The following is a 26,857-nucleotide window of genomic DNA, read 5'->3' as shown; positions in this document are numbered from 1 at the left end:
GCCGGAAGTCGGAGCGCATGCACGTTTCAGTGTTCGCGCTACATTTGATTACCTATGGTGATTCAGACTTCAGTTTCATAACAACCTCCATGTAAATTCAAAACGAAAAGCAGTTTTTGTTCTTGTTGTTTTGAGTCCGAAGACTGTGCAACACTACATATTTATTAAGATATTGAGCTACAAATGAAAAGAAAAAATACATGCATCACAATTTTATGTATGTCCCCGAGACGAGAGTGAGACAGAAATTTCTTAACATAAATTACCACTCCACAGGAATAAGTTTCGACCTGGATAGTTTTAAGACAAACCCTTTCATGTTTATCTACCCGCCAGAGTAGCCGAGAGCGCTAATGCTCTTCTTCCTGAACTTGGGTAGGCGCACCGGCCCCGGATTAAAGACGAGGGCCGGTACACTGGCCGGCCTGGATGTGGCTTTCAGGTGGTTTCCCACATCCTGGTAGGTGAATAATCGGCTGGTCCCCAATTTCCGCCTCAGTTACACGACTACTCGCAGACATTTGAAACCGTTTGCACTATCTCAAGGGTTACACTAGATGCACACAGCTGAGGTACACTAATTCCGTCCCAGGGGGTTTGGGGTGACGACAGGAAGGGCCACACTCTGCAACTAACACTGGTAAATCCGTAGTAACATCGCTGACCCCGCGTTGACGCGGGACAAAGACCCAAATCATGATAGCCCTTCAAGCTTTAAATGAAAGTTACCAGGATAGTGTTTGGCCGTTCGAGAGGCTCCTTGGTATGAAGAAGAACGCCAGATGCAGGACCCCAGGGATACATTCCTGAGAGACAGTTTGCGGTGAGGAGATGCCAGGTAATGACAGCTTAACAAATCTGGAGTGTTCTTCCTGAACTCGCTTGTAAGACAGACTCGTCCATTTTTAGGAACGCCCGTTTATGGTGGCAACAGAAAATAATGCCTACCCTGAGAGCCCGGTGTTTGCTTGCACGAACTGACATTTTAAATAGAGGGGTCACTTAGCGTCGCTTTCTTAGGTGCCGTGGAGCAGTCAACTGGCAGCGTCCGTGTCCATCACATGGGACCTCATGCACAACCGCCAGCATCCATGGGAAAACGACGGAGAGGTGCTACGGCCTGCAAGCTAGTTAACGCGCCATCATGCGCCAGTGTTGGTGCTCACTGCTAGCACCTCTCTTTCTTGGTCGTCTGAACCATGTAACGGATTCATTGACTATATTTTTGTAACTTAGTTTCTAAATTATTCTTGATTTCATGTGAAATTGAAATTGACGCTAGCGGACTCTATCCTCCCTATTTCAGTACATAATATTCGTTCTCTGTTGCTTTGCAAATCTTGAATGTAGAATACGTCTCAAGTAAAGAGTGAAATTTGAGCTGTGGTGCTGTCCATTCTGTTCACCTACATCACATGGTTAGCATCGATTAACCAATGTTCAAAGCGACTGCTTCATTCACACCTGCGAGTAATATCGAATCAGATAAATTGGAGGCAACACGAAATGGCATCAGTTTCACTGGGTTTCATTTGTTAGTGGAAGTGGTGAGCGGACAAAGTGCAAGCCACAATTTGTATGATGGAGCTCTCCATATTAGTCTACTCTGCAGGTTTCTTCATCTCTGAGTAACTTCTGCGACCTACGTCCATTAAAATCTGCTAGCGGTAGCGAAGCCTTGGTCATCTTCCGAAACTTTTACACTACACACTTCGTTTCTCAGGAAGTGTAGTCAAGTCGTCAAATAAATTTATTTTTCCCCAATTAAATTCAGTTCCTCTTCATTAATGAGCCGACTTGCCAATTTAATCATCAATTTTCATCTGTAGCGCTACATTTCAAAGCTTCTGATCGTGTCATGTCCGAATTGTTCGTCGTCCTTGTTTCAATTCTGTAGGAGCTCCATTCCAGAAGGACATTCAAACACTTAACTTTTTAATATAAAGTTACGTCTCCGTCGCTCAGCGGACTTCCGACCGCAATGCCAGTAGAGTGCAGTGTTAGGTTCGCCGCAGCATTGGTAAGGAGAGGATGTGCGAGCCCTTCGGTCCAGCCACCTTTCATCCGCGGGAAATATTCCCCGTACTCAGTTTTATAGCAAGTTGAGTCGACCCTGTGGCTCTCCTACAGGAACGCTCCTACCAGGTTTTGAAGCCGGGAGCTCCAAGGCCAGTGTCTAATGCTTTGCGCCCTGGACAATAACGGTCACATTAATTCCATACTGCGTGTGGCCAGCATGAATTTATGCCCTCTCTACATCTGTTGTCATCAGTTATTTTTCTGCCCTCACTCAAAATCTCGCCAATTAATTTGAGTGTTACAGCTTCTATTAAATTTCGCCCGGGTAGTGAGGAAGTACTTCGCAGAATCGGCAAAGAAAGAAAACGTAGGGGAAACATTGGCCAGAAGAACGGACAGAATTATAGGACAAGTGTTACGATAGGAGGAAGTAACTTCCGTGGTATTAGAGGGAACTGCTTCTTCTTCTCATGCTCGTGCCCTTGTACCACATCTGCGCAATGTCGCCACTGTTGTTAATGGATTTGCTACTGCTGATTAAAGTAGTGGCCGGAGACCCTATCTGTCGCCATCCGGGAACCCCCTCTTGGAACGGAGTATGTATACCTCACCTGTCTGCGGTAGTGTTATTCATGTGAAATAATTCGTAAGTTTTCTAAATGTTTGCGTATGGAGGCGCGACATTTTTATCTGCCCGGTATTCACCTAGACATCTGTGTGAAACCGCCTAAAAACCACATCGAGGCTGGCAGACACACGCCCCTCGTATCTGCGAAGCGGTTTCGATCGGGAGCCGGTGTGTCTCCCCGTATGGGCAGCAGCGAACTAACAGACACTGATGGCCGAGCGGGTTTTGGGACTACAGGAAGTTTTACAGCGTAGAATCCGGGAGTAGACTGAAGACAATAAAAAAATAATTGAGACTGTACGGCTCAAGTGCTACTCTGAGATGTGAAGAGGTTGACGTAAAAGACTAGGATGTGTGGCGTGTCCCATCGATCTAGTCGGAAGATGAATTACTCCAAAAATGTAAGAAATACTGCTTTGAATGAAGATCAGTCAGATAGGAAACCGTATCAGAACAAACAATCTCTGGGAAGTTTTCAGGTTCTAAACCACAAAGTAAGAAACGAATACCTTCTGTTCATACAGAGGAGCAAAATTGGTGTTGAATGATTTTAGTAAATTGAATAGAGATTAAAACTAGTTATTCTCTATGTCTGCAACGGGAAGTTGTAAGTCTGCATTTATAAAAAATTTTGACTGATGGCGGCAAGACAGAACTTTTAATACGAAAAATACTAAAAAGCATAGGGTCGCTCGAGTGCGAAGGAGAAAAGTACGTGGGTGAGCGACTTAAAAACAAACAAACGCATCAGTGAAAAGGCTGGATAAGACGTAAATACCTCAGTAAAGGAAATGATATGGAGGAACTGGTGATGTAGCCGGGTGAATGGGTGATGGATAAAGCAAAGAACTTCCTTGCTGGATTCCGGGAGATTAGGAAAGTCCGAGCCAACGACCAAATTGAAGATGGGTGGACGACATCAGAAAACGTGCAGAAGGAACGTGGATAGTGGCGACTGAGGACTCTAGCGTGTGGGAAAAGTTGTAGGAGATACTTGTCCAATAATGAATGTCAGTTGGTTGGTAGTGATGACGAAGTACTCCTTCGAAACAGGCCTCGGAAGGCTCAACGATACCGCCCGACAACCATTTCATCCTCAGCCGATAGGCGTCACTGGATATGGATACATTAAAAAACTAGAAACCTGCCTCGACTGCGAAAAAAGCACTTAGTGTTTACCTAGGTTTCGGCGTAGATAACTACACCTTCTTCAGAACAATAAAATCCACAAGTGCCTAAGAAGAAAAAAGGGAAACACAAACAGTACATATGTAAAAAGTCTAAACCGTTACTTAACTTTTAACGGTGTAACCTCCACCTCACACCGGCTTATGTTCGATGGGCCACGACCCGCCATAAACTGCAGCTACAAATGGTCGCTCACTCACCATTTGTAGCTGCAGTTTATGGCGGGTCGTGGCCCATCGAACATAATCCGGTGTGAACTGGAGGTTACACCATTAAGCTTTTGTCGTTTATAAATGTATAGCCATGGTGTTCTTTTAATCATTGACAAAGGTCTTCTTAGGCACTTGTGGGTTTTATTGTTCTGAAGAAGGTGTAGTTATCTACGCCGAAACCTAGGTAAACAATAGGTGCATTTTTCGCAGTCGAGACGGATTTCTAGTTTTTTAATATATTAACCAACGATTGCTGACGCGCTGCAATGTTGAAGGTTCTTGGATATGTATATGGTTAGGCACGTGGTCAGCACATTGCTCCTGCAACCATCATCAATTTTCGTGACCGGAGCCGCTACGCGAAGAAATACACAGGTTTTGAGACTTTCTAGCTGATTTCCAGCTCTCACCTATTATATCGAACGGAAGTTAAGGAATCGGACAATTGTGAGGATGGTCAGTGTAGCATGTAAGGCAGTAGTAGCGCGTCCGGCGGTAACAAGGGACGGGCCCGGAACAGCGGTAAGCCAAGTACTGCTGGGGGCTACGGGCAGGCACTCGTTCACGACGTCGTTAAACAGCGGATGGCGGTAATTGCGTTCGGGATGGGCGCGCTGCCCTCTGCCTCATTAGTAATCCAGTCGGCGCGGCGCGGAGCGGAGCGGCGGGCGGCTCCAGTTCTCCAGTTCCCCAGGCAGGTGCAGGCGGGAGGCTGTCCTGGAACCGCGCTGGAATGCCCGCCCCGCCGCGATCGGCTGTGACGGCGCCGCGGCAGGTGAGGGAGGCAGAGGCGGCCACGGCCACGGCCGCGGGCGGAGGCACAGATTTCTCGGCAGGTGCCATAGCGCTCGGCCGCTGCAGCTGCCCGCCGACCGCGCACCTGCCCCGCTAATGAGCTCATAAATAACCGATTTAAAACAATTTCACCGTGGGCACCTCTCCTCCGCGTGCTCTCTTCGTCTCGAGTCGTAAGACACACTGCTGCGTGCCCAAAGCAAGCGGTGTCTCTGGTGTAATACGTCTACGATCAGACGAGCTTTGACGGCTAGGAATGTTTTCTGCAGAACTGTATCATCCAGTGGACAGGCAAAGTGAAATTGCAACATACTGTTTTTGTAAGCACAACTGCTGCCACATTTTCCAGTGGCTAATAATACGGTATTCTCCGTTAAATTTGTCGTATAGTAAACGCAGTTACACCTGAGCGTTCGATAGCAGTACAAACTTTATTATATGCCGCGTGTAAATATGTATGAGAGTGATTGAAAATGCCTCAACCATTCACTATGACTCATCTAAACCTCATTGTCGATGGGGCGTTAAATCATTATCCAAGTTACCTTATTTGTAGGTTTGAAACATGGCCATGAAATTGCAAGAAGACACATTCAGGCAATTTACAGAGAACAAAGAGCCACTGGAGGATGTACCTGCGTTAGTCAAAAAATTAGTAATTAGTAAAAAAAATAGAGAAAAGTTAAGATGGCGCTTTTAATATTTCAAGTTCCGTCCATCTGAGTAGAATGCACAGAACGTTTTTACAACCCTCAGAAAGATCCTTTTTTGGGATTCTATTTAACTATCGTGCTGTATTGGCTTCACTGTTCGTTATGTCGTCAATGTGTTGAATCATTATGTAAAATTTTGCCTTTCATCGTTTTGTGGTAGGTTTGTATTTATGATATCAAGTCCGTCAGCCGTGTTGAAATTTTCTAGAAAATGTTGCACACATTTAGCACTCCAGTCATGCCACCGCAGACGTACATGCCTCGCTCATTATTTTTTTTTTTTTTTCGGGAGTCAAAGTGTGATCGACAAACTCTCCAAACAAGATTCGATTCATCACATCATTCTGGAGAAGAATATTTAATTTTGAGATGTTGCTCCACTGCGATTTGTGACACATTAACGTTGACTCAGTGAGGCCTCACGTGCACTGCCTAACTCTGCCTGCTCAAAACTGACTGATCGAATGCACTCCCGTTGTTTTGAGTTTTTCATTGACGCTTCCACCGCAGTTACTGCACTGACGTCCCTTTCACGCCACGAATAAAATCAGTCTCTGAATGAAGTGCATAAATTACACAAGACGAATTTTCCGAGTCCATCACTGATGGTCACAGGACCACGAGAGGAAGGAAAATAGTACGGGGGTTGGAACTTAAATAGTGGCTACTATTTGTTTACAACCGATACAGAAGAGTTACATGTTTTCACCTGTTACTGTCCTTCAAAGTAGTCACCAGCGTTGTGCAGAATCCGTTGCCAGCGATGTGGAAGGCTTAGTATGCCGTTATCCGAGCCTGTTCTGCTGGGGTACTGGTCATTCTTCGTGTTTCACTGTTCTAGTTCATTCATATCGCTAAAACGAATATAGCAACAGAATAATTTGAGACCACTCTAGCGAGCGCGCACGCAAAATTTTTCTGTAAAAATCATTCTATTTGCAGCGGAAAATAAACGGATGCTTTCCGTTGACATTCGGGCGTTGCATGAAAGATTTGATGAGCAGCAGTTGACTGGGGTGAGTACAGCTGTACATTACAAAAACGAACGTTCAGATTTGTTTCGAAACCTTAGAAAAAGTTCGCATGATAACTATTAGGAGGGACCTGGTATACATGTAGACATGTAGTACGTGACTACAAAAGGAGAAGCGCGTTGTAAGCATGTGACAGATACTACACATGATTTCTGGAACTGAATCCGAAGATGTAGCGTCATGAAATCGTTTTGGAGGGAAGCTAGGAAAGCACTAGTAAGGTATGAAATAATCTGTGTGCAAGTTGAGCATATATCAACTTTTAGAAAGTTACGTTAAAATTAGTGGTTTCACTCCACGTTCCTCCGCGTACTTAAACGTGCGTAATGGTCTCCGCTCTTCCGTTTGCGCCTGCCGCGGCGGCCGTGCGGTTCTAGGCGCTGCAGTCCGGAAACGCGGGACTGCTACGGTCGCAGGTTCGAATCCTGTCTCGGGCATGGATGTGTGTGATGTCCTTAGGTTAGTTAGGTTTAAGTAGTTCTAAGTTCTAGGGGACTGATGACCTAAGATTTAAGTCCCATAGTGCTCAGAGCCACTTTTGAACCATCTTCCGCTCGCAGTTGCTTCTGCAGTTTTAGTATCTACTCCCTCGGCGACAGTTACCCGTGTGATGACTTTGCTTCGACTCTTCAACAAGATTGTGGATTGTATGCGACAGTGCTACACCGAAACTCACTTATTTTTCCTTAGGCATTTTTCTGACATCGTGGTGTGTTAAGTGCAGCACCGTTTCTTGTAACTTGCATTAGTGCTGTTGCGTGAATGAGTGGGACATTTTGTCACTGAGCTCTACCAGTAGCTAATGTGGAAGTAACATCGTTTAGCAACAACTGTCAAGATGTGTAAATGCCTAACTTTTGTATGTCAGTCCTCGTGTAAAACTAAAAATTTTTTAGCTATAATTACCTGTGATATGCACTCAGAGGGCCGAAATATATTTCTATGGTGGGAGGTACACAGAGCCGCTCACCTCCGGCGGGTGCTGAGCCGCAGCTGCGCGCATCTGCCTCGCCGCCACGTGAGCGCCGGGCAGGTCGTCGTAGCCCATGGTCCCTGGATCGATGCCCTGCGCCGATGGCTTGCACGGCATCAGAACAGGCGGTTTCCGCTTGTACCTACGTTCAAATAAATATGGTCCAATAACATTATGCGCGAAGCACAAAGAAACAGAATTCACAAACTTACTTCTGTCTGAAATTAGATAAGCAGACAGTCAGACAAAGAATAATAATGTCTCAGAGCTGAACAGAGTAATAATGTCTGTAGTCAGAAAGGTAGGTAGTGACGCACGGCTAATAGCACGCGTCCTAATGTCTGAATATCAGAATTGGCAAACTGACGACCCACAGCAAAAATGTTGTGATATAGTGACAACTGGTAAGGGGCTCCGGAAAGGCTCAATATCATGAAAAGTTCAATTTTTACTTTTTTGCGTTTTCTGAATCTGCAGACTATTACCTTTTAATAGATATATAATTTATTCAATTCCAAAGACTACAACTATTTTTAATTTTCTTTTGAAATGTGTTCTACATGGGCGTGACACACTGTGGCGCTGTTAAACTGCTGTCAAATGGTGTTATTATTAACGTCCGTGTTCATCAGGTACATTTTAGTGATGTGAGATAAAGTATGTGTTGTGGCTAACCTATTTTCAGAGACTTAGCAGCACCTGAACTGTTGAAAAAGTGTATTCACGGAAAAACTCAAAACCCCAATGAAAGTGTAAATAGTGTTATATGGTCGAGAATCCCCAAGACTGTATTTGTTGGAATAGAAACACTTCACTTTGGTGTGTATGATGCTGTTGCGACTTTCAATGATGGCAACATTGTAAGGTGCAAGGTATTTAGAAATATGGGAATGAAGATAGGTTCTAACATGGTACGAGCGATGCTTGCTTTAGACAAGGAACGCCTTCGGGCTGCAGACAGGGCTGTAAAAAGTCTAGAAATACAAGCAAGAGTAAACAGGAGGAGGAACAAGAGGAAGCTGGAGGCGAGTTTGCAGAGGATGAAGATAACCCATCCTATGGACCTGGAATGCACTAAAAAGTTAATCCAGTCTTTGTCGCTCGATTCCCAAAACTTTTATTTTCTCATACTAATTACATGTTTTCTAAGGATCTTCCAAACATATTTGTTTCAAACTTTCAGTAAATGTTACACAGTACCTTCTGCATTATTTAACACAGCCTTTTTCCAATAAACTGTATATTTTTGAATATATAAATAAAAAATTGCAAAAAAATGTTGTGAATTTTCATTACAATTGAAAAAAATCATCTTTAATAACTGAACTATAATTTTGTAAAATCCCTGTGTTAAGTTGTAGCCCATATTCCAATAAATAATCTGTAAAAAGTTCAACTTCCTACCTCAAATACTTTGTGAGGAAAGATGTAATTTATAAGCGTTATTTTAACATTGCAAGTATAGGGCGATCCGGAGCCCCGTAAATCGAGATAACGAATTTTTTTTGGAAAAGGTGACACTAGTACCCACTGTCACCTTCAGAAGCCAAGTGAAAACCCTAATACACTTGAATATGGAGAACACACGTCCTTATAACAGCTACTTTAGTTATTCTTTTAGAAGCACGACCGGATTTGAAGTACCAGTTTCATTTTCAGGTGCTAGTGTGCAAAAATACACATAATTACAATTTGCATAAAACACGTTAAAATACCATCTGCTCAACATTCATGATCAGTACATTAAAACAGCTTACTCCATCGCATGTTAATTATTGCCAACAGAGTATCTCAAGCACTCTTCCAAAAATCAGATTCAGGAACTCTTGTGGCAAATCTAGAATCCAAGACATTACATTCGGTGCTTTAATTTCACGTTACCGTGGTGCAATACATCTCTTCTACAGCGTCACATCGATGTAGTGTCAATCCATATATATTCACGTACTGAGAGTACAGCAATGACATCCTTGTACACGCTGTGGCCCTAAAAAAATCGGTCACAGCATTGGGGCAAGACTCTTTAGATGTACGATCGAAAATGACAGTTAAGTGGATATAATAAACATTTTACCACTGTTAAAAAAGAAGATATTCTGTCACTACATGTAACAAAAGCAGTTTCGCAAAACCTCTGACGATGTTAAGTACAGTAAGAGAGAATGTTAATGGGACTGATGAGAAGACAATATAATTCTCGTGATAATTAGTGCTGCAGGCTGACGTGTAATGGGTCCACAGCTTTCATGTAAAATTTTAAAATGATTATGTCTACTTACCAGTTAAACAAACGTTGCTGGCAGTAATCGTAATGAAAAATACAAGTAAGGGCATGGAGATGTTATTTTCTACACCTTCACGTAATGACGATTTTTTTCCGTTTTCTATTTCTTGTATTGTTTGTAAGCGTTTTTAATTAGGGATTACAGCTGTATTTATGCTTACGCTTGTACTATTATTCATGCCCTGTATATTAGATCTGGTATACGTAGTTCAGTTGTTTCATTATTAGTGTGTGCTATGGAAGTCATTACGTGCAAATACTACTTAGCTTATATTTTGATTCTTGAAGGACCTTACAATGCTTCCTTCTTGGGTCCCTTCCTCGTGTACTGTATAATTTATTTTCAAATGATTAACAATGACTTACCAACATATGAATAAAATTTGTAAACAACAGTTAACAGCAATGAAGATGCTCAACAGTTTTATGCTAGAAACGGTACAGAAAAGAGTACAATCATTTTTGCAAAATCATGGTTTCTCAATAATATCTTCTAATTGATAGGAATAAGTACTAGATAGAATGTAAAAGTGGGTTAGTTAGTGCAGAACTCTGGATACGGGTAAACACTGAGTAATAATGTGTGGGAGAAAGTGAAACACATTATTATCTGCGTAGCAACATCACACAAGATGGTAAAAGCAAGTATGACGTGAAAGACAAATTCGCAAGCGGAAAGAAAAAAGATTCGTTGTCAAACACCATTTAGATATGAAGAAAAAATTTCTGAAGCTATGCGACAAAAACACAGCACTGCATATACGACAACCATAGGTGCTGGGAAAAACACAGAAGAATAAACCGACAGCGTTTTAGCCAAAGTAAAAAACTATGAGGGCAACTAAAGCATAAAAATGAGGGGCTTGAAGGCATGCTAGACAAAATAGGCATGGAATTTGTCTGGCATGGGCGTTTGACAGTAGAAGAAAGTGTGTTTTAGAATTTGTCGTGAAACAGTAGCTAATTTCACGACTGACGTAATAAAGCCCTTTTATAGCTGGTGCGTAGAGATGAGCAGACATACAGGAAGAAATAAAGACATGTCTTATCAGACGAGGACGTGAAGTCCAATGTAAAATTAAACTGTTTATAAATGTTATGAGGAAAACAGATCATACTTATTATTTAGCATGTATAGACCTCTTTTTGATTAGCTTGTATACGCATACTTTGCATATTTACACCACCTTAGCATCACATTCTTACTGTTGAAATTTTAAGCTGTTCTATGAAATTCCTTTTTTCAATTCTTGGGAAAAAGTGATCAGTAGCCAAGATAAGATCTCATAAATTGGTATTTATTGTAGACAACTGGTTTCGACACTTTTAGCTGCCGTCTACTGGTCTTCAAAAAAATTTGGTTATGAAACGTGTTCCATTGTGAGTTAGTACGTCATGCAATTTTGTCGTTATAGTGGATAAAATGAAGAACATTGTCTACGGTTTTGTCAAAAACAAAACTTTTACAGTTAATCACATTGGCATATTCGCATATTCGCATACTTGCTTTGTAAGAATTAACAAGCCTATGTGAGGGCTACAAATTCGAACTATAAATACTTTTATTTTGGACAGACCATTGTGTTTGTCATGACGGCAACATGGCACGAGGTACTGACTCACAATGGAACACGTTTTATAACAAAAATTTTTTGAAGACAAGAAGATGACAATTATAATTGTCGAAACCTGTTGGCAACAATAAATACTAATTTATGCGATCCTGGCAGTTGAAAATTTTTCTTAAGTAAAACATAGAACGCAGCTTCTAAGTTCTCAATACGATATGATTCAGCTTTTCTGTTCTAGTTTGTCTACAGCAAAAGCCCATTTTTGTCAGTGAGTACAGCGCGACCCAAAAGTCCGTTAATATTTGAAAATTCAGTAGTTCACGGAGGGGCAACGGCCTTGCCGCAATGGATGCGCCGGTTCCCGTGAGATCACCTAGGTTAAGCGCTGTAGGGCGTGGTCGGCACTTGCATGGTCGGCACTTGGATGCGCTGTTGCCATTTTTCGGGATGCACTCAGCCTCGTGATGCCAATTGAGGAGCTACTCGACTGAACAATAGCGGCTTCGGTCAAGAATACCATCATAACGACCGGGAGAGCGGTGTGCAGACCCCACGCCCCTCCTATCCGCATCCTCCCTGACGATGACATGGCGGTCGGATGGTCCCGGTAGGCCACTCGAGGCCTGAAGACGGAATAGTTCACGGAATAATGCAGGTAGAGACGAAAAAATTGGCATTAATGCTTGAAATGACCTGGAGATTTATTGACAAAAAAGTGCACACTAAGACGAACAGATGGCGATTTGTATGATACAAAACGAACAATTAGCATTAAAATAGATTTTTAGCAAAGACGAGTTACTTCATAACACATGGTCACCTATTCGTGCGTGATTTCCACCGATACCTGCAATCGAGTGACAATGTTGTGAACTTATCCGTAGGTATGGTGAGAAATTGCCATTGGATGTTGTCTTATAGCATCCCTAATGCGGTCGGACAATCATGGTAGACAACCAATAACCACACTGATCGTAGTCTGTGGACCTGCGAGGCCCTTCTTGACGGAAGTGGTGGGTCAGCACGTGATCCACACCAAACGATGTGCGAAAAAGCTCTTTCGCAGGAGTAGCGTTATGGAGTGAATCCCATCCGGCATAAAAGTCATACTTGATATGCGATCTGAAGTTTTCCCGACGTATTTCCAACTTTCGCAGGAGTAGCGTTATGGAGTGAATCCCATCCGGCATAAAAGTCGTACTTGATATGCGATCTGAAGTTTTCGCGGCGTATTTCCAACTTGAACAGTTCTCGAGTATCCTACCGGTTGTTGTTGTTATTGTTGTGGTCTTCAGTTCTGAGACTGGTTTGATGCAGCTCTCCATGCTACCCTATCCTGTGCGAGTTTCTTCATCTCCTACTGCAACCTATATCATTCTGAATCTGCTTAGTGTATTCATCTCTTGGTCTCCCTCTACGATTTTGACCCTCCTCGCTGCCCTCCAATGCTAAATTTGTGATCCCTTGATGCCTCAGAACATGTCCTACCAACCGGTCCCTTCTTCTCGTCAAGTTGTGCCACAAACTCCTCTTCTGCCCAATTCTATTCAATACCTCCTCATTAGTTATGTGATCTACCCATCTAATCTTCAGCATTCTTCTGTTGCACCACATTTCGAAAGCTTCTATTATCTTCCTGTCCAAACTATTTATCGTCCATGTTTCACTTCCATACATGGCTACACTCCATACAAATACTTTTAGAAACGACTTCCTGACACTTATACCTATACTCGATGTTAACAAATTTCTCTTCATCAAAAACGCTTTCCTTGCCATTGCCAGTCTACATTTTATATCCTCTCTACTTCGACCATCATCAGTTATTTTGCTCCCCAAATAGCAAAACTCCATTACTATTTTTTGTGTCTCGTTTCCTAATGTAATTCCCTCAGCATCACCTGACTTAATTCCATTATCCTCGTTTTGCTTTTGTTGATGTTCATCGTACATCCTCCTTTCAAGACAATGTCCATTCCGTTCAACTGCTCTTCCAAATACTTTTCTGTCTCTGACAGACTTACAATGTCATCGGCGAACCTCAAAGTTTTTATTTTTTCTCCATGGATTTTAATACCTACTCGGAATTTTTCTTTTGTTTCCTTTACTGCTTGCTCAATATACAGATTGAATAACATTGGGGAGAGGCTACAACCCTGTCTCACTCCCTTCCCAACCACTGCTTCCCTTTCATATCCCTCGACTCTTATAACTGCCATCTGGTTTCTGTACAAATTGTAAATAGCCTTTCGCTCCCTGTATTTTACCCCTGCCACCTTTAGAATTTGAAAGAGAGTATTCCAGTCAACATTATCAAAAGCTTTCTCTAAGTCTACAAATGCTAGAAACGTAGGTTTGCTTTCCTTAATCTTTCTTCTAAGATAAGTCGTAAGGTCAATATTGCCTCACGTGATCCAATACTTCTACGGAATCCAAACTGATCTTCCCCGAGGTTCGCTTCTACCAGATTTGCCATTCGTGTGTACAGAATTCGCGTTAGTATTTTGCAGCTGTGACTTATTAAAGTGATAGTTCGGTAATTTTCACATCTGCCAACACCTGCTTTCTTTGGGATTGGAATTATTATATTCTTCTTGAAGTCTGAGGGTACTTCGCCTGTCTCATACATCTTCCTCACCAGATGGTAGAGTTTTGTCAGGAGTGGCTCTCCCAAAGCCGTCAGTAGTTCTAATGGCATGTTGTCTACTCCGGGGGCCTTGTTTCGGCTCAGGTCTTTCAATGCTCTGTCAAACTCTTCACGCAGTATCGCATCTCCCATTTCATCTTCATCTACATCCTCTTCCATTTCTATAATATCGTCCTCAAGTACATCGCCCTTGTATAGACCCTCTATATACTCCTTCCATCTTTCTGCTTTCCCTTCTGTGGTTAGAACTGGGTTTCCATCTGAGCTCTTGTTATTCATACAAGTGGTGCTCTTTTCTCCAAAGGTCTCTTTAATTTTCCTGTAGGCAGTATCTATCTTACCCCTTGTGAGTTAAGCCTCTACATCCTTACATTTGTCCTCTAGCCATCCCTGCTTAGCCATTTTGCACTTCCTGTCGATCTCATTTTTGAGACGTTTGTATTCCTTTTTGCCTGCTTCATTTACTGCATTTTTATATTTTCTCTTTTCATCAATTAAATTCAATATTTCTTCTGTTACCCAAGGATTTCTACTAGCCCTCCGACCGGTTGGCGTCGTAAATTCTGCACAATATTTCGGCAGACGTACACGCTGCCATCTTCAGGTGGGTCCTGACGAATGCTGTGCTGTTTCTCTCGGCACCCTATATACACTAGCCTTAATCCCCTCCACCGTTCCTCTCCTGGTGTCTTCGGTGCGGCCGGCGCGGCGGTTACTGGAGGTTGTGGGGGAAGCGGCGCCTGGGTGTGAAGTGGGGTCTGCAGTCTCCCTGCTGCCGCCGTCGGGGGCGGTTCTCGATCTCTGGGACCGCATCTTTCTCACCAGGCTGAGTGCAGGGTTGCAAGCCAGACTAAGTTGAAGGCCGCTGTCTTTATTAATTAGATCGATTATTAGATTATTTATTAGATCGATCTAATTAATGGAGACAGCGGCCTTCAACTTAGTCTGACTTGCAACCCTGCACTCACCCTGGAGAGAAAGATGCGGTCACAGAGGTCGAGAACCGGCCCCGACGGCGGCAACAGGGAGACTGCAGACCCCAGTTCAAACCCAGGCGCCGCTTCCCTCACCACCTCCAGTAGCCGCCGCGCCGGCCGCACCGAAGACACCAGGTGAGGAATGGTGGAGGGGGTGACGTCTAGTGTATATAGGGCGCCGAGAGGAACAGCACAGCATTCGTCAGGCCCCACCTGAAGACGGCAGCTTGTACGTCTGCCGAAATATTGTGGAGAAATTACGACGCTACCCGGTCGGATACCCGAGAATTGTTCAAAAAGTCGACTTAATAACAGGTGTTTAACAGCCAGGCAAGTGACTCCCTATCTCACTACAGCTCATTTCATACACGATTCTATGGGGACGTCACCGACGTGTTGCTGTCTAACGCCATCTGCTATTCGGTTTTTGCACTCTGTTCTGATTTCAGTATAACCCCCTGTCATTTCAGGTATGTGTGTAAGTTTTTCCTCCAACCTAGATTATTCCGTGGATATTTTCAAATATTAACGGACTTTTGGGACGCCCTGTATATATCTCTGACTTGCAGCGATATTGTTGTCCATCAACACCTTCGACCATAAATATAATAGACTGGCCCTGACGTCATTTTCGTGGCTCCAACATCTCTGGGCTAAAGTCACGTGAATGTTGGCAAAACATAGTGGTTTCGTGTTGCGCTTATGGCTGTACTCATCGTTTTGTCGGGGAAAATGGCATTACATTTCACGTGTGTTTCTATGACAGTGCAGATGCGTTTATTGAAATCTGTTGAAGTGACTTTTATATGTTTTTTTTACACTTGAAATAGAGTATCTCGTAAATTAAAGTGTTGAAGGTGATGCCTGTAAAGTCAGACTCATATTACACTTTGGAAACTATCTGTGATAATTCGGTTACAGAAGTAAATATAACTATTTCTTGTTCCTACTCATAGGTTCGCTAAGGATGAAAATCGAAGGCAGCTTTGGATACAGGCCCTGAAACGGAAAAACTTTAAGCCATCGGCACATAGGCGCCTTTTTGTATATACAAGCGAGATTATAATAAGGTAAGAGCACCTATAGTCGACACTTGAAGAGAATTTTTTTCTACCTTCTAATACTATTAAATAAATGTAGGCTCCAAAATTATTTTCTGAAACTTCAAAGTCTCACCTTTCATCTAAAATATCATTTTTTTTAAACTGATAGTTTAAACTTTTGTAAAAATAGTAGGAACTGAACCTTTGAAGTGCACCTAAAATTGATACTCTAAAATGGACCTGCTCCTAAAGACGACAATTTTGGCACCTATAGTTGACATAATTCCCATATCCCATTTTCTTTTATAAAGTGACTAGAGCTCAAAACGCGGCGAATCCAATATTTAAAGTTTTGACACGAGCCCACTCTTAGTGTTTAAAAGAATTTTTACGACATTTCACTTTAATTGATAGTTTATAGTAATTTCGTCCTGCTGCCCACCAGAGGGGCGTTCGATGTATTTGTTAGATTTTATAAATGATACTATGGGCAAATCCATGTTCTGCCATAATTTTTCGGAAATAAAAAAGGAAGCGTTTGACAGTCAATTGAGAAATGTGGGTAAAATACGATACAAACATAGGATGGCAGACCGCTGATTTGAAATCCCGCCACGTTTTGCCAACAGTCACGTGGTTTATGTTGGAGCCACACCAGCCCTATAGCTTCTGCACAGCAAGGCCAGTCTACTAGTATCTATGGTCGAAGATCAACACATTGTCAGAGCAAGCGTTCCACACAGCAGCTCAGACTGCTATTGCCATTGCTACAGTGCTGACGGCCCACAGCTCGCGCCTTGTTTTGCCCACACTACAGCCGCAGCCGCGTACTCACTTCCAGACGAGCACGCCGGCGATGAGGACGACGGCGGCCAGGATGGCGGAGCTGACCGCTATCACAGCCAGGGACGGCAGCGCGGGGCCGCTGTGCAGCTCCGCGTCTATCACCTGCCGGCACACAACAACAGTAACAATAACAGCGCTCTGCTGGCCGTGGCAGCCCACACTCCTCATACGTAGAGTCAGTGTAATCGACGATTCAGCTGTCCCATATTTCAGGGTGTGTCTATTCGAATGTCCTCATTTTTGTCCTACGACGGTGATTCAGGGATCTGTGCAGGTCAGCGTCTATGGCCACTAACACAGCGCAACAATAGCATTCTGCCTGATTAACATGTTTTTAGAAACATCGTTCGTGGAAATAGCAGCGGCAGAAGGGACCTACCTATTTTTTAAAAAATTAAAAAGCTTCATTAACCGCGTAAAATAATTTATTTTTATTTTCAAACGCAACCGATTACCATTATGTGAGATCGTCTTTTGACCAGTTTCTTTCTGAATTGTGTAACACAACTTTTACAGAAGAATTAAAAATATACACAGTAATACGAGGGCTGTTCAGAAAGTAAGCTCCGATTGATCGCGAAATGGAAACGACTATGATAATCCGATAAAGCTTTGCACAGATGTGTTGGGCAGTGTCTCTAGTATGACCCTAGATAGCATCACGTCACTCCTCTCATTTCTGAGCTCACAGTGATCGCGTAAAATTGTCTAGAGAATAGTGTCTCCCGCCAAGTACGAGGACCTGGTGAGAAATTTCGCCTGAAGCTATACAGCCAACATTACATAACTGTCGTGCAGTTTCTTCTACAAGGCAATATTCTCAGCCGCATTCTGAAGGGGCAATGAAGATGCTCCTGCATCGTTTTCAATTGGAAATGTTTGACTACCCACAATACAGCCCGTAATTGACTCCCCCTGCGTTTCATTTCTGCTCACATGAACCGCTGGCTATGAATACAACATTTTGGCACAGAAAACGAGCTGTAGGCCAGCGTAGAGAATTGGCGGAAAGCACTGGCGGCTGTCTTTTATGATGAGGGTATTGGAAAGTTGGTACAACGCTACGACAAATGTCTTAGTCAGAACGGCAACTACGTAGAGAAGTAGCTGGATGGTGTAGCTAACTGTTAAAAATAAAACATTTCTAATTTTCACTGTGGTTCCCATTTCGCGATCAATCGGAGCTTACTTTCTGAACAGCCCTCGTACGCTGATGATAATGTCCCATGCTCCTTCACAGAGCGTAGGGGAACGATGCGGGAGACCCGCACCGCCGTACCAGGCAAGGTCATAGTGGAGGTAGTTTGCCATTGGCTTCCGCCAACAGTAATGGGGATGAATGATGATGACGAAGACGACACAACAACACCTAGTCATCTCGAGGGAGGTGAAAATCCCTGACCTCGCCGGGAATCGAACCCGGGATCCCCTGTTCGGGAAGCGAAAACACTACAGTGAGACCACAAGCGACGGACATAAAATACACTCTAACATAAAAAAATGTTGCACCGTGAAGGAAATATCGAGGGGCGGAAGTCAGTAGATGCAATGTACATATACAGGCAAATAAATGAATACCATTTTAGAAAAATTGGAAGATTTATTCAAGAGAAATGGTTCAGATGGCTCTGAGCACTGTGGGAAATGGTTCAGATGGCTCTGAGCACTATGGGACTTAACTTCTGAGGTCATCAGTCCCCTAGAACTTAGAACTAATTAAACCTAACTAACCTAAGGACATCACATACATCCATGCCCGAGGCAGGATTCGAACCTGCGACCGGAGCGGTCGCGGGTTTCCAGACTGTAGCGCCTAGAACCGCTCGGCCAATTCGGCCGGCACAGATTGAACAGTCAGTAACGCTTTGGTCTACCTCTTGCCCCTACGCAAGCAGTTATTCGACTTGGCACTGATAAAGTTGTCGGGTGTCCTCCTGAAGGATATCGTGCCAGATTCTGTCTAATTGGGACGTTAGATCCTCAACATTCCGAACGTTCTTAAGTGGGGATGAGAGCCAACGACCTTAATGGTCAAGGTAGGGTTTGGCAAACACGAAGACAAGCGGTAGAAAGAAGTCCGTGTGGGGGGCGGGCTTTATCTAACAGAAATGTAAGCCTGGGATGTATTGCCATGTATGGCTGTAAAACGGTGGGTAGATTATCGACGATGTTCCGCTGTGCTGTATGGGTAACGCGAATGGCAACCAAAGGGGTCCTGTTATGAAAAGAAATGGCACCCCAAACCATCACTCCCGATTATCGGACCGCATGGCGTGCGACGTTCAGGTTCGTATCCCACCGCTGTGTGTGGCGTCTACAGGCAAGTCTCTGATGGTTATCGGAGCTCAGTTCGAAGCGGGACTCATCAGTGAAGACCTACTGCAGTCGTGAGATTCCAGACTGAAGAAGTGTCTTTCACTCTGTAGCGGATTGTACATCCTAGCAGATTGTGTTACCCGCCACGCACAGTGGTCTTACCCATGCATTACCTACCACAAGCGCTCACTGTTTGGAGTCGGCCAGTTCTTCTCTCGCACCAAGGAGTATATTATTTTGAAATTGCCTGATGCTAGTCTATCAAAGAACACAAGAGAGCATCTCTGGAGTATAGGAAGTAAGTGCAGAGAAAATTGAGGCTGTGTGGATGGCCTGTGCCAGGGTAGACCAGTCGGTAAGAGCACTACACGCAAAATGCATGGTTCTTGGTTGCAGTCTCGGTCCAGAATACAGTTTTAATCTAACAGGAAGACTCTAAAGCGCGTTAACTCCACTGAACGGAGGGAGATTCATTCTGATGATTTTCATTGATAAAAGTTTGCAGTCGAGTGTGGACTATCTTTAGCTACAGTCAAAAGCAGCACCAATGCTCTTCTACAAACTGACTTCCAGGAGGTGATCAGAAGGCGATCTGTACCCGAGACCGAAACAGATTATCAATAAAAGATTTTGTGGTACTGCACGTGAATGCTTTAGAAATGATGAATATTCTTATATCGAGCAGAACAGGATACCTCTATACTGAGACACTTCAGACATAGCCGGCCGGTGTGACCGAGCGGTTCTAGGTGCTTCAGTCTAGAACCGCGTGACCGCTACGGTCGCAGGATCGAATCCTGCCTCGGGCATGGATGTGTGCGATGTCCTTAGGTTAGGTTAGGTTTAAGTAGGTCTAAGTTCTAGGAGACTGATGAACTCAGATGCTAAGTCTCATAGTGCTCAGAGCCATTTGAACCATACTTCAGACATACATTTTGTGTAGCAATCGTCTTCATTAGTTCTGTACGTAATCCGTCACCGCAGTAAGGCAGCAACAATTCCATGAAATAAATCCGCATGGATCCCCCGTACTCACCACGGAGTAGACAGCTGAAAGTTTGAACCCTCTATGGACAGACACGGTGAGAGTCACTGGGAGTTTGCTCGAAGCAACGAGGTGGACGTTCCAGTGTCTCCCACCCGAAGCTTGCAAAGATTTACATGTGCAGTTAATGTGACGACTCGCTATTAGCCTGTCTCCACACGACTAAATCCACATACATGCGCAGCGCTGCTTAGGTAGTAGGAAGAACACTCTCTTCCACAGCAATTAAATCAGGTTGTGTTTCAGTGTGTTAATGCATGTTACATCCAATTTCGACAGCTCGCCAGAAGAAAACTGAGATTTGTATTTCCTATAAGACATGCAGCAACAAAATTGCATATTAAAATTACTACTATAAAGTAGCACAGATTTAATTGTTGATATAAAACAATAAAAATAAAATTTTTCTTTATAATAGGACGCCTACAGAAAACTTCTGAGGTGGTAGCTACGAATACTGCTCTAAGATTATATGCTGACATTTCAGATAGTTCTTTCACTTTCTATTACAAATTTCTTACTATATATCTCAAGACTTACACACATTCACGATACTCACTTTCTCGTGAACACTCGTGCATTTGGGAACTGCTCTCTATCGGCAAGTGTAACAACCTGTAACTTCTTCAACACTTGTCAACAACACTCTTTCAACAACGATGTTCCCGCTTCAGTTCTTCTTTTTAGCCGGTGCAATAGCGGACCCACAACAAGTAAGAGCAGTCCCAACGTCATATTGAACTCGGTGAGAAGTGTCCTGCCATTTGGTTCCTCTTGCTTGGGCAGACCAGTACACCAAGAGCGCCTCTGTATATCTGACAGCCAAACAATGGTTTCAAGAACAGCTCTTGGTTCCAAAAGAAGCAGTTGTAACACATGGGGATATTCGCAATCACCTTCGACAAAACCTCGTTTCGAAAAGGAAAATTTTCTGGTAAAAATTCGAGTTGAAGAAATGAGTCACCCATCTGCCTGTTTTATCGTTAATTTTTCAATTTAATTTTCAATAATACAAGCTATCAGCTTTAAATAGCTTTGTGAACTTGTTTGATACAAATAGATACTACAAAATACATTTTATACAATCTTTTTATATAGGGCAGTCCTGCCTTGAGATGATTGTTAAGGTTTTCCGACTTCCTCCCATTAGGCGTCCTTTCGATATTATCAAACTGGAACACAGAAAGGCGCTTCCTTGATCGATCCAGTGTCCATTAGCCTGGCTGGATGTCTCATCATTATTAGTGTTTCGCTCTTCCTATGTTCATGTGTCTCAACAATCTTCCTGTCTACTGCTATTTCTAGCATCAGTTTAACAGTTTCTGCTTATGTACCCTTGTGCAGGTAAAAGTTTCTCGTATTTCTCCCTCTCCTATCAATTACAGCAACTCTTCATTGTGGAATATCCCTGCACGCGTAAATGACTTCCGTTCTCTCGCCGTTTTCATGTAAACTTAGTAAACAATGACTGTGAAAGAGAAGCAAAATTATATATCATTGTATCATCACTTCGTAGATGATCGCATTGCAGCCACAGTCGGTGACAGATTATTATGTTGTGCCTCTCTGTACAAGGAAGACCTCTCGAATCCTGACGGGAAGCGCTTTTCCATCCGAAGCAAATGTCCTGTAAAAGGGGGGGGGGGAGGTAAGAGCTGATGAACAGTGACTGATCAGTAGATTGTGTGCCTCAGGAATAGAACTTCCTCGCCGTGTGGGCAAGTGACCATTCTTCGATGTTGTTCCTCTCGGTCCTGTTCTAAATGAGTAAGCTACGTTTCATCAAAAGATTGCATGTCCTCTCTCTCTCTCTCTCTCTCTCTCTCTCTCTCTCTCTCATCATTTCGAAAGTCGTTAATTACAAAGATACTAACAGGATACACTGCACAAGCACTCAGCACAGCCGTTCATACAAACGGCACTAACCTGATACAGTGCTCTGGGCAGGGTGTTCCATAATGCTTGTCACAATTTACGAACTCGAAATAGTGCTAGCCAATTAGGATACTTAGTAAGTGGATGGAAACAACGTGCATTCTTTATGGATTGCCGTATTTCTCGTATAAATCTAGTACAAAAGAACATAAATGTTGGATTCAATAAACCAGGGAACACCTGGAATTGCACGAGCCCCTGTGATGGTCATACCGAAGACACTTTCCACAGATTTACGGACCTACTTCTCACCGGCCGCGCTGCTTAAATCCCGGCCAGCGCTGGGAAGCGTTTATTACCACCAGTCCGGTCTGCCATTCCACCGACAAACTGGAACAATATTAGACTGCTTACATTCGTCTTTCTTCCACTATGGAGTAACAGGACAAGAGGACTGCGGCATAGAGAACTACTGAAACAAAATCATGCACTTACATACCCGCGCCGGCTTTCGCAGTGACATACGCTGAAGTAAAACGTCTTGGTTCCGGAAAAAATAGTAAAGAGTATAACACGAGAAAACCACTGCAAGTGAATCGGCGTGATTCATTCAAGTGTTTTAATTCGATCATACAATGCTGGAAAAAAAAGCAGCACCCTCAAGGGCAGGGCCATTTTATTGAAAAGTGGTCATTACGGAGTCGTATATGAGTGAGCGGGGGGAGGGGGGGGGGGTGGGACACTAAGATGTTGTCCGACTTTTCTCGGGAAGTGTTGCCTCCAGATTTCAATAGTAAATCTCTCTCTGTAACACATAACGCCTCTCTCGTAACGTCTGCCAACAGAGTTTGGTGAGCTTCTCCGCAGGGATCCCGTAACGAAACGCTCCGCTCATCGTTGGATCTTCTCTATGTCTTCTATCAGTCGTACCTGATGGGGATCTCACATAGATGAACAATACTCAAGAATCGGCGGAACAAGCGCCTCGTAAGTCTCTTCCTTCGTGGATGAGTTACTTTTCCTTAATATTCTATAGACGAATGTTGAAAATTAGGTGGACTGATAAGGTAAGGAATGAGGAGGTTCTACGCAGAATCGGAGAGGAAAGGAATATGTGGAAAACACTGATAAGGAGAAGGGACAGGATGATAGGACATCTGCTAAGACATGAGGGAATGACTTCCATGGTACTAGAGGGAGCTGTAGAGGGTAAAAACTGTAGAGGAAGACAGAGATTGGAATACGTCAAGCAAATAATTGAGGACGTAGGTTGCAAGTGCTACTCTGAGATGAAAAGGTTAGCACAGGAAAGGAATTCGTGGCGGGCCGCATCAAACCAGTCAGTAGACTAATGACAAAAAAAAAAAAAATCTTTGCATGAATCTGGGACTGGCATCTGTTTTTCCCACTACTGGTTTATGTGGTCATTCCACTTAAGATCCCTCTGGATAGTTACTTCTAGGTATTTTACGTTGCATATTGTTTCCAGTGGTTTGTCTTCAGAATGGTTCAAATGGCTCTGAGCACTATGGGACTTAACATCTGAGGACATCAGTCCCCTAGAACTATTTAAACCTAACTAACCTAAGGACATCACACACATCCACGCCCGAGGCAGGATTTGAACCTGTAACCGTAGCAGTCGTGCGGTTCCGGGCTGAAGCACCTAGAACCGCTCGGCCACCGCGGCCGGCGGTTTGTCTTCAATAGTGTAGCTGTACAATAGTGGATTTCTTTTCCTTTGTATTTGCAATACGTTACATTTACTTACGTTGATCATCAACTGCCAGAGTCTGTACCATTCATCAATTCTCTTTAGGTCCTTCTGCAAATCGTTACTAATTTCTGACATTGCTACTTTCTTATAGACAACCGCATCATCTGCGAACAACCTTAAAGCACATCCGACGCCTTCTACTAGACCATTTACATATACTGCAAACAGTAACGGTCCATCACATTTCCTGGGGGTACTCCAGAAAATAATTTTTATGTGTTGATTTTGTTCTGTTAAGAGCGATGTGTTGAGTTCTACCTGCAAGGAAGTCTTCGATCTAGTCGCAGATCTGCTCCAATATTCAATGAGATCGTATTTTTTTCACTAAACAGCCGTGCGGGACGGTGTCAGATGCTTTCCTGAAGTCAAGAATCATGGCATCAGCCTGAGCGCCGTTGTCTGCGGCGATGTGGATCTCATGGATGAACAGACGGAGCTGAGTTTCGCAGGATCTCTGCTTGCGGAATCTATATCTATTTTTATGCAGGAGATTTTTCACTCTCCAAAATCGCTATATATCTTGACCTTAGATCGTGCTCCATAATTCTACAACAGATTGACGTCAACGATATAGGTGTATAATTATGTGTATCTGTCCTACTGCCCTACTTAAGAACAGGAATGTCCTGTGCTTTCTTCCAGTCGCTAGGTACCCTTCGTTGCGCAAACGATCTATGATAAAGTACTGATGGAAGGGAAGGAATTTAATTCACGAAATCGTTGGAGCATCTTATAGGTTTCACATCAGACCCTGACGCCTTCCCGTCACTACGCGATTGTAGTTACAGTTCTATCCCGCTATCTGTTATCTCAGGACCTCACGACGATTGCAAGTACCGGACATTAGTTACTTTACTTGCAGAAACATCAGATGAGCTAGCTAGTTGTAACTGATGCCGCCCCCCCCCCACTCCCCACACATTAACACACACCTATTTGTTGTTTGTTGTAAACGGATGCACTCCCCGCTCCCCAGGTCTACGCCGTGCACGTGTACAGCCATGGCTCTCTTACAGACAGGTCCTAATACCATCATTACACTCTCCAGCTGACTCTTTCACGACACCAGAATAACCGCGTTTGGCTTGTCGGTGTAGTGATGATGGTCGCAGCCTGGCCGGAACACAATTCATCTTAATACCGCTGCAAGCAGGCGGTTCCGAATGGTCCTTGTTGACAGAGCAGGTGCAGCACGTGCCCTGATTTCTTCTCCGAATGATGTTCGATTGGCTACCGCTGCTGGCACAGTCTGTCGATCCTGATGTGCGCCTGAACTAAGCGGTCGCACGGAAGGTGGTCTACAGGTATGAGGGAATGTCTGAGAGACCACTGTTGAAGGCAGCAACACACCGCCGATTAATTGTGACCAACATATGAAACAATCCGTCGATAATCCAGTTTCCGGCAGGCTTGCAATTAGACCACATTAAAATGCCTAAGTTATTCCACAGGAGTACGTTCTCAACGGTGCGGCATGTTTGTACTACAAAATGAATGTTTCAAACGCTGTTCACTGCTAAACTCAGCACCGCTACTGACTGCAAAGTGAAAACAGAGGGTGCATGGACAGGCCTGCAGGGCACCGACTGATCATCCATGACCGTGAAAAACAAATAATTAACATTGCAATCCTTCGTTATGCACACAATGCCACGGGAAAGTCCTTGAGAATGACGCACTTTTTTCCCGGAAGTGTATATTCGTTAAGTTGAAAAATCTTTGCGTTTCAAAAGAGATCTTGATGTTGCAAATGTTTGTAATGGAGAATACTCGAACTTGGTTTCTGTGTTGATTGCAAAAAAACGATTGCAGATTCTACTTGTCCTGAAACAATTTTGGAGCGTCTGCAATTGTTCACTGGCAATATCTATTCCGCCTGCTGAATAGCAAACAACTCCCACTGTTGTTGGAATGGACATAGCAGATAACGGAAGTTACGAACTACACTGGACAGTAAATGAAAATAGGACGTTATTCAGTTTGAATGTTGACACAGATACTTATTGTTATTAGGCACCGAGTTTTTCAGTTTAATAGAGATGAGAGCTATTGAATTCCTCGAAATAAAAATAATGTCTTTGCACATGTTTCGTCTCTGGTGTCTGGATTCAGTCTGCTGGAAATTAAAGTTGGTGACTGCGTTATGCCGGTCGGGGTGGCCGTGCGGTTCTAGGCGCTTCAGGCTGGAACCGCGTTACCGCTACGGTCGCAGGTTCGAATCCTGCCTCGGACATGGATGTGTGTGATGTCCTTAGGTTAGTTAGGTTTAAGTAGTTCTAAGTTCTAGGGGACTGAAGACCACAGATGTTAAGTCCCATAGTGCTCAGAGCCATTTGAACCATTTGACTGCGTTATGCTGTAAAACGGGCTCCATTTTAATATCCACTCCATGTGATCGAAGCAATGATTCTTATGACGGAACAACACTGGAAAAAATTATACTTAAACTAAGTGTACTCTTTTAGTTTTGAAGATTTCTCATGTTCGAAGCGTATATTGTGTTCGTTTCTGCAGTTCCATTAGTTTACAAGATTACACTTTAAGTTTCAGATATGCGACTTTTTCCCGTCCAATTGTACTTTCAGTTCAAGTAGTTACAAAAGTTTCACAGATTAATCAGCACTTCATTATGGATCCAGAGCTTTTTTCTCGGGAGGCAGTTCAAATGGTTCAAATGGCTCTGACCACTATGGGACTTAACATCTGAGGTCATCAGTCCCCTAGAACTTAGAACTACTTAAACCCAACTAACCTAAGGACATCACACACATCCATGCTTTTCTTCTTCGGGTGGGAGGGGAAATTTCATCAGATTTATGACTGGGTTGACGTCCGTCATTATTTCCTCTCCTGTAAAAATTTCATTCTAGAGTGGTCCTCAAATCAATGGAGTCACATTAGAGCATGTGCTGCT

At 43.5% G+C, this 26,857-nt stretch overlaps 1 protein-coding gene across 2 annotated transcripts in view; it reads right to left on the bottom strand.

Moving 5' to 3' along the window:
* LOC126188023 (uncharacterized protein C6orf132 homolog) overlaps positions 1 to 26,857 on the bottom strand; it is a 289,046-nt gene that overhangs the window by 34,619 nt on the left and 227,570 nt on the right. For both annotated transcript variants that reach the window (XM_049929441.1, XM_049929442.1), the window contains exons 4-5: positions 16,920 to 17,032; positions 7,560 to 7,704 (exon numbers count right to left, since the gene is read on the bottom strand). In XM_049929441.1, coding sequence (XP_049785398.1) covers positions 7,560 to 7,704; positions 16,920 to 17,032 — 258 coding nt within the window. The remainder of the gene's footprint in view (positions 1 to 7,559; positions 7,705 to 16,919; positions 17,033 to 26,857) is intronic.

This window comes from Schistocerca cancellata, chromosome 5 (assembly GCF_023864275.1).
Source record: "Schistocerca cancellata isolate TAMUIC-IGC-003103 chromosome 5, iqSchCanc2.1, whole genome shotgun sequence".
Classification (NCBI taxonomy): Eukaryota; Metazoa; Arthropoda; class Insecta; order Orthoptera; family Acrididae; genus Schistocerca; species Schistocerca cancellata.
Note: the sequence above shows the minus strand (reverse complement) of the source record. Positions and strands in the feature narration are given on the sequence as shown.